This window comes from Sylvia atricapilla, chromosome 2, assembly GCF_009819655.1.
Source record: "Sylvia atricapilla isolate bSylAtr1 chromosome 2, bSylAtr1.pri, whole genome shotgun sequence".
Lineage (NCBI taxonomy): Eukaryota > Metazoa > Chordata > Aves > Passeriformes > Sylviidae > Sylvia > Sylvia atricapilla.
In genome coordinates this window covers 72,565,238-72,574,337 of record NC_089141.1, presented here as the reverse complement: position 1 = coordinate 72,574,337, position 9,100 = coordinate 72,565,238, and the positions used below count along the sequence as shown (strand labels likewise).

At 38.9% G+C, this 9,100-nt stretch overlaps 1 protein-coding gene across 1 annotated transcript; it reads right to left on the bottom strand.

Annotated features, from left to right (window-relative positions):
• Positions 1–6,233: 6,233 nt before the first annotated feature.
• On the bottom strand, positions 6,234–8,866 carry GPC5 (glypican 5). Its single transcript, XM_066340453.1, is given in 4 exon segments — positions 6,234–6,791; positions 6,793–6,965; positions 7,373–7,376; positions 8,825–8,866. Coding segments are annotated over 4 exon segments (768 nt in total). The 3' UTR covers positions 6,234–6,242.
• Positions 8,867–9,100: the final 234 nt, after the last annotated feature.

The following is a 9,100-nucleotide window of genomic DNA, read 5'->3' as shown; positions in this document are numbered from 1 at the left end:
TATGCCAAAAGCTTCAGGCAAAAGTTCACAATTTTATTCCAAAATCGGTTTTGCTGAAAATTACAGGAGTTTGGGGGTTTTTTGGTCTTTTTTTAAAGTATGAAAGAATTTTATGGTAAGTGGCTCACTTGGGGGTTGTCTTTTACAAATTGTTAATGGGAACACACACTTGCTAAAAGTTAAAGGAGTACAAGGCTAAGTCCAGATAGATAGTTTGGTGACAGGAACAATATAATTAATTTTCCCACAAAGTCAAATTTAAGTAGCATCTCTCCAATCTCTAAACCAAAGCTCATCTTCCCTCCATATCTTATCAGCAATACCTCCACCTCTCTTGAGAACAAAAATAGTACTGTTGAGTGGTAGCCTGGCTACCACTTCCTTTGAAAACCTCCAGGCAATCACTGCATTAGTCTCAAATTTTATCATCCTGTTGTGGGGAATTATATCCATGCTTAGGGATTGTATAAAGAGCAATTCATTCTTCTGCTTTGACCAAAGATCTGTGAAATAAACAGACAGTGCATACAGACTTCTGAAGATTGTTTTAGCAACATGCTTGCATGGCAATGTTCACCAGCCATGAGATGAAGCCAGTGTCCACATCCTGCACTATAAGAACATCATGGGCCCAATATGTTTCTGCCCTGTCCATGATCTGTCTATGCGGGTCCTATCCCACCACAGCTACTGAGTAAAACATGGTTGTCTTCTCAGTAAGAGTATTCCCCTAATGCACCCACCTCCTGAACAATTTCAAAGAATCAGATTTATTTAGAAGGGATTTTGTGAAGTTGTATAGTCTAACATCCCTATTTAATCAGGGTCAGATAAAGCTGGTTGTCCAGGTTCGTGTGTAGTTGGGTTTTGAGTATTTCCAAAGATGGAAACTCCAGAACCTCTCTGGACAGCCCATTCTATGCAATTTCATGGGGTTCGATTTCTGCTCATTGCCTCTTATCCAGTCAGTGTGCAAGGCTGGACAGAGCCTGGCTTTTTCCTCTTCAGTGGCTCATACCATCAGTGTATTTATACACACTGATAACATTCTCCCTGAGCCTCATTTTTCTCCAGGCTCAACAGCCCCGTCTCTCTCAGCCTCTCCATACATGGAAAACACTCCAGTCTCATACTGATCTTTGTGGGTGGACTCACTTCAGTCACTCCATAACTTTCTCATACTGGGCAGCCCAGAACTGGACAGAGCACTTCAGACGTGGTCTCAGCAGCGCTGAGAAGGGATGCATCACATCTCTCAAACTGCAGGCAGCACTTTTCCTGATGAAACCCAGAGGGCTGTTGGCCTTCCTTACCGTACAGGTGCATTTCTCATGTTCAACTTGGTGTCCTCTGGGAGCCTCACGCTGTTTCTTCCAAAGCTGCTTCCCAGTCAGTCAGCCTCCAGCAGCTGTTGATGCACAGGGTTATTCCTTCCCACGTACCTGACTTTTCATTCCCCTTTGCTGAACTTGATCAGATTTCCATCAGGTCAAGTTTTTAGTCTGCCAAGGTTCCTCTGAATGGCACAACCACTTGGTGTATCATCTGCTCCTCTCAGTTTTGTACTGTCTGCAGACTTGCTGAGGGTAAACTGTTCCATCACCCCATCCATTACTGAAGACAGGAAAGAGTATCTGCCTCAGTATCAGCTCCTGCCTCAGGGCACTAATGACTTGCCTGCAGCTGTACTTTGTGCTACTGATGACAATCCTTTGGGCCTAGCAACCCATCCATTTTTCAGTCTTCTTCACTGTACATTCTGACAGTTTATATTTAAGGACGTTGTACAAGACAGTCTCAAAGGCTTTGGTAAAGGTGAGGTAGACGTCACCCATTCCTCTACCCATATCCTATAAATCTGGCTGTCCTATTAAGGGTGTCAAGTAGGTCAACCATTACTCCCAATCAACGTTTTTTCCATTCGTCTGGAATATAGTTTCCAGGATTAGTTACTCCATCACCTTTCCAGGGATGGAGGGAAGGCTGACTGACCTGCATATTTTCCTGTATCATCCTTCTTAATCTCTTTGAAGGCATCACTTTATTATAGCAATTCTGGCTGTTTATAGCTAATCAATTCCAGCAAAAATAACCAGAAAGAAAAATAAAGCTCTAAATAAAGTCTATTAAATTCTTCTTTCTGCTAGGATTCTACGCCACAAGAAAGATCTTGCTTTCTTTCCAGTATTAGACAGCTGATTTAAAAAAAAAAAAAAAAAAAAAAAAAAAAAAAAAAAAAAAAAATGGAAGTCTCTCTTAATAGAATATAATTATGCCTATCTTTTAGGAAACACATAACTTAGACATTCTTTCAGAATAAGACTGAAATGAAAGGACTTGAGCGCTTCCACTGTTTTGATATTTTTGTTGTCTCCAACTGTTTGGAAAAACTCTCAGAACACAGTGAAGACATAGTGCTTTTGAAATTCCCATTCTAAATTTTTGTAGGCTTATATTACATATAAAAGTACATACAAGAATTTTACCAAACCTGTATCACAGATTCCTCCCCTTCAAAATACAGAAATGCCAGAATTTATGTGATTTTTTGGGGGTTTTTTATGTAGTGTTTCTGATTCACACATTTTTATATGCATATGTGTCTTTTAGTATCATGGTCACATAATTAATTTTCCTTCAGATCCCAAAATGTTCAGTGCTCAGAACAGCCAATGAACAACTAATCAATATTCTTTTTCATCTATTTTATTCAATATTAAACTCAGACACCATCGATCTTTTGGGAATCAAGAACAAAACTCATATGTCAAGTTTGCAGGGAAGATTTAACTATAAAGCCCTGTGAATTTTAGCTTTCTCTTCTCTCCTTTTCCTTTTCCCTTTTCTTTCATCTTTGGCCTGACCTCAGACCCATTTTCCCTCCTCTCAGGTCTTCTGTTTGTTGCACTCCAGTGAACGCCTCACTTGTGGGTTCCCCAACATGTAACAGCACAAGACTTCAAGCAGCAAAACCAAACTCTGGCTAAGAGCACAGACACTCCCTAAACCAGCTTGACTTCCAGCATGCACGGAGGCAGAGGGGTGGGAACAGAGAGCTGAGGATGGTGCCAGAGCAGGACTTGGGCAATCAGGGGTGAGACTGGCTTAAACTGCTGTTGAATCACACTCTAAGTAACACAGAAGGCTGCTCTTCCATGACCTGGGGCTGTGACATTAATCCACACATAAAGAGAGTGGAAAAATGCTCTTATGCTGGGAATAGTAGGTTCCATCCACACCAAAACTTTGTAAATCTTGCTAAAATCTCTTTGTCCTTCTGTCTTAACATTGACAGTGGTTTCGATAACAGAATGCGGGTGACATGATACAACTTATTACAACTTGTAAACAAATTTCCATTGGTTGTTTGCTTGTTTTTTGGTTTATTGTGGTATTTTGGTTTGATTTTTTTGACATGTATGTAAGGCTTAAATGTGTCATAAACTTCTTGTGCATTCATAAGGCTGTACAGTGCCCTCCATGAGGATTTCCTTGGCTCTACACAAGCTCAGAGACCAGCCTGTGGCAACTTTGGCCAACCACAAAAGAAGCACAGGATGACCCTGCAAGGTGCTCTGTAACAATGGGCACTTTTAGCTGTTATGCAGTGTGTAAGAACTACATACTAGACATCAGGAACAGAAGTGGCATTAAATATTTGACAATATGTAGGTGTGAAAATACATAGATCCGTGAATAGCTGCACAACCCACACATCTCCCTAGATTATACAGAATAGCATCAAGTAATGCACAGGTATCGAGATGATGAACAGGTGCTGCACTTATTTGTCAGCCAGCAGAGCTGTGGGAGGCAGGAATTAAAGGCTATTTTGAAACAGTAAGAAGAAAGAGAAAGACAGATTCCAGATGGACACAGAGTAGCACTGCCCTGACCCAAGTGGAAATGGGAACAAGCTGTAAATTACTAGAAAACAAGAGTTTTGTAAAAGGAAGCCATGCTTTATTGGCAATAGTGCTCTTTCCACACCACAGAGAGCTTAGAGCATGAATATACATCAGATTTAAGTACTCCTGCAAAGTGTTTGAAAAAATCCTTTACATATGGTTATTTACACAAACATAGCCATGAATGAATAAAAAGACTGCACAACTACACGCATCATTAAGCAGGATACTCTGTAGATTCTCACATTAACATTTACATAATTATATATGATACTTCCAAACATTTTTTTCTCTGTTCGCTTCTTTAAAACTCACAAAATGTAATGAAATTCTCTTTTAAAACTACAGAGACTGCTGCGTGCTTAAGCAAACCATTATTTGCTTACCCATAATCATCTTTTCCCTGTCTGTTAGAGTCACCAATGCATTAATTGCTTATCAAAACCTGAAACAGTTCATGAGTCATTCTGAAGATAAAATAAATATTAATGAGCCAATTTCAATGAAATTCCTGTCCTCTGCCTCTTAAAGCTGCAAGACTGTATTTATTGCATGTCTGAATTAAGTCTTGATACCTAATAAATGGGAAAATATGAACTATACTGACTAGATCACCATGTTTCAAAGGATCACTGCATTACAGTCTTATTTGACCAAGTTAGAGATCAAATAGAGAAAGGACTGGTCAATTATAACAGAGAAATTAGGTGAAAAAGATGTCTAGGTCTGGTGCAATTGGAGTAAAAAATGTTGTATGTAGGTTTTGACGCTGGAAAATGCTTCTATATGAGATGATTTTAACATAGTATTAGTAAACGTATGATCTTTGAACAAACACATTGGTAAAAATATCATTACATAAAAAATCTTAGTATTCCATACACTGAATGAAGAACAGGGGAGAAGGAAGGCTTGGAGTTTTCAGGAATATCAAAAGAAAACACTTTATTTCGGATCAATAAAGAGTTTTCATTAAGCAAACACACTAAGCAGAGGGCTCTTCACCCACTGAATGTTTTACTAAAATTCAGTGAAATATACTATTTTGGACTGTAAAACTTTCATTTTGAAAACATGAGTGTGCTGAGAGATTTTAAGTCTGAACCAATGGCAATTCACTGTTGAAAATCCAAGTCTCAAACTTTTCAAATTAAATGACCCAGGATGAAGTAGGAAACACAAGTCCTTCCCTTGAGCCCTTTTTTGTTTGTTCTAGCTTGTTCCTGAAAATGGTAGGCAAAGGAGATCCCACAGAAATCAAAGGAGAAACAGGGTATTTTCCTAAAAGGTAGATCTGAAGCAACCTGGGAATTAGAGACACATCAGTAAGACACTTTTGAGTTGAACTCTTAGTAAAAAACCCTTTTCCAAAAAAAATGACAGCTTTTCTCAAGGAAGTTGAGCAGCAGTATATTATGGATACCAGGAAGCTGTCTGGTATAAAGCAGATAAACTGGGAGATCAGTAGAAATGAACCCCATTATTCACTGATTACAGCAGGATGAAGAACCAATTTCATCAAACTCTGGGTCATAGTAGGAAATGAAGAAAGCTCTATTTATTATATTAGGCCAAGTTGTCTGTTGTCAGAGGTCATGTCAGCTGCTTAGCAGAACACACTGCTACAACCTCAGCTTATGTACATGTACTGAGGCAATTCTGAAAGTGCTCCTGCACCTCAGCTGGTGCCAGAGCACAGGGACATCCAGACACCCCTTTTAGAGTTTCCTGTAAAACTAAAGGCATCTCCCCACACCAAGCTATCCAATCCAGCATTTAATACAGAATATGCCACTGTCAATGAAGCCTGTATGTAAGAACAGGGAAAAACTGTGAATTAAATATAATACAGGAAAAAAATCTGATTTTGGTACTTAAATTAGCATATATACTAGCTTTTTTCCCTAAAGTGGAGTCAAATAGAGTCCACTTTCTGCAGCAGTATCTTAAAATTCTTCACTTCACACATTCACAGCTAACAGAGCTCTCACACTTTTTCCTTCTCTTAAATATAAGAAACGACTTATTTCATGTTACGAATGAACTGTGCTGCTTCCTCTGAAACTTACAAAATTACATAAATAATATATGCAAAGTCATAGGTTTTTTCAGGCAGGCCACTGGTATCTAAAATAAGGATTGCTTACATTTATCATAAGGTAACAATCAATTTTCTTACATTCACGAAAAGTACTTTTTGTGCTCCCAGAAATTGCTTAGTCAAATAAAGCCAAACTCAGACACAAATGTCCTCCCCACCATAAAAATTACCAAATAAATAAATCACAGCTCTCAGTGATACTTTTCCTAGTGTCATGTTTGCCCCAAGTGACGCTAAAACCAGCGTCTTACCTGCTCCAATAATTCTGCCCTGTTGATCCAAGTCTGTACCAGGGCATCACGAACAAGGGAATGGAAGTTCAGCAGCATGTGCTCAATGCTGTGTGCTCCACTCAGGGCTCCTGAGAGCTCCTCCAGGGACTGGATATACCCCCTCCAGTGAGGATCAACTTCTGCTACGTCAGCCAGGCAGCCTAGGATGGTGTTGAGGCAGTAGCCCATGCAGGCCTTGGTCAGCATCACCCCCTGGCAGTGTCCCACACTGCACTGCATTCTCAGCAAAGCTCTGCTGCAGGCTTTGGAGAAGTGCAGGTGATCTGTTGCATTGATCACTTCAATCCCCAAATTCAGCGCCTGCAGGGAAGTCCAGCTAGGTAACAGTGATCTTTCCATTTGTCCTGTGGCCTTTTTGGGAATGCTGCCAAAGGGTTTGATGTCTTTTCTCGCCACCCGCAGGCACTACACGTATTCCACAGAAATGGCAGCTGGACCAGGGTTAATCACATGGTTGCAGACTACTGGAAACAGGATGTCAAAAAAATGTATTCACAAATGCCTCTGTGCTGATGTCTGTGCCAAATAAGAAGAGTCCAACATCTCTGGAGGTGAAAAACTCCTGCACATGCACAGTTGCCTCAGCAGCCATGGTTGTATATGCATTGCAGAAAAGTGTGCTTGTGTAATTCTCAGCCAGTCTGATAAGCATTTCAAAGGTTTCTGCAATCAATCATTATTTTTAACGTTAAAAAAAAAGAAATTAGAGTAACTACATAAAACAGTTACATTAGGACAACTTAGATATATCCCAAATGAATATTTGCATTAGAATTTTTCAGGAGACAAATTTCTCACAAACTACGACAACTGTCTTTTCTATATAGGGAAGTACCTTACAAGTAATGTTACAACACAATCAATAATCCATGTTTTCTTTGCAGGTTACATTAAACACAACATCAAAAAACACCAGGAAATAATTGCAAGCTGAGTTATTAAGTTACAAAACACAGCAAAGTCCTATTGTATCTGTCTGTGTATATAAAGACATTAGCTTTCTCATCTCATGACTGCATATTGCAATAAACAGCTGAATGCTCTCACTAACTCTAAGTCATTCCTCTTACCATCCTAAATGGATTGGGAAAAGTAACATTAAATAATATAAACATGATCTTTAACTCTTAAAGATCAGGTTTTATTTCATGTCTTCCAGACAAAGCACATGTTCCAAACACATATGAGAACATCATTTTAAACAGTGCTGTTTGGTCTGGAAAATGGTATGGTCAAGAATTGCTGTCCTTGGGAACTGATGGATAATCCCTTGCTAAGCCTCAAGAACTGCATAATGAATAAAGCCTGAATGGACAAACTTGCATCTCATGTTTGTGAAATGTGTCCATTAGGTGATAATCCTTAAATACACTAAGTAAGTGTTTAATAAAACAGTTTAAGTATACTGGAAAAATACCCTCTCCTGACTTGATCTATGTTCTGCAGTTAAGAAAAAATGTCAGTTTTCAAAACAGAAAAAGAATGTTTATATTGAGGAATTCCCTAGATCTGCCTGAAAAAGTTGCACTTTAGGGAAGGCAACGGAGCAATATATGGAACAAAAAGAAACTAGCTTAGAGTTGAGGATAGAAACACAGAAAGACACATTACAAATATTCACCCATTTTATACATTGAATGGCTAAAACTCAGTAACTTTTATTTCAAGTTTTACAAATTTTCATGTATTTTTTTCACATTTATTTTTACATAAGACTGTAAAAATGAAGTAGGGAAAAGCATGAAGTACAGTTAACACTGTCTGAACAGTGATGTTAAATGCAGGCAGAATCAAATAGTGTCAAACCATGATATGCAATTTCTGAAGCAATCTGAAGCCTGCTGGTCAGCCACTGACACTGAAAGGTATAGTAAAAAAACCAGAATAAATGTAAACAAGACAAGACTGACTATCACATCTTTAATAACTACCTATGCCTAAGTGGCTTATAGTATGCTGAAAAGTTTGTTCAATTCAGGTCAATGAAAGGATTCTTGCTGACAGCAGAATTTGAAATTGCATGCTTTGTGAAAATATCACATATACTTTGTATTCAGTTTCTCTTTTCTCCAATAAAAACAAGATACATGGTTCTAAATCGCAGTCATTCCTCTGCTATCTATAAGTTTAAGTTTAGTATTACATACCAGTCTGAAATTGAATTTGCTGTTCTCTTTTCTATTCTTCTAGCATACACACAGGTAGGAAAAAAAAGTGCTGACAACTGACAGTAAGGAATTAGAAGGTGCATCCCACTTGTGTGGTTTTTGTTGATTTTTTTTTTTTTTTTGCTATGTCACATACATATATGAACCTGTCCTTAAGTGAATTTCACTATAATCATTCACAGTTGCCAAATATCATAGTGATTCAGCAAAGGGATTAATTTGTTTCAAAAGTCATACCCCCTAAAGTCAGCACCCTTCATGAAGCTATGTTCCCACCAGTGGAGACCTATTCAATGCAGAAAAGCCTCTTAGGTTTACCCTGGGAGTTAACATGCAGGAGTGCCAGCTGAGTACCTCTGCAGCTCCCAACACCTTCACCAGCCCTTCACTCCTCATACCTGACCCACTTCCTTCTGGAGCAGCAAATGAGGCACAGGAGACCCACAGGGCAGATTAAACTGATCAAGATGCCCACTTTAAGGCACCTGAACAAAGGATGAGATCTCCACCAGCTGCACAGGCAGTTTGGACACCCAGATCCCATGGAGACCCACAGGTACATGAAAATCAATTTACAGCCCTAAATTATTAAATATCTAACTATAATACATCTCAATTTTGTTGGGGGAA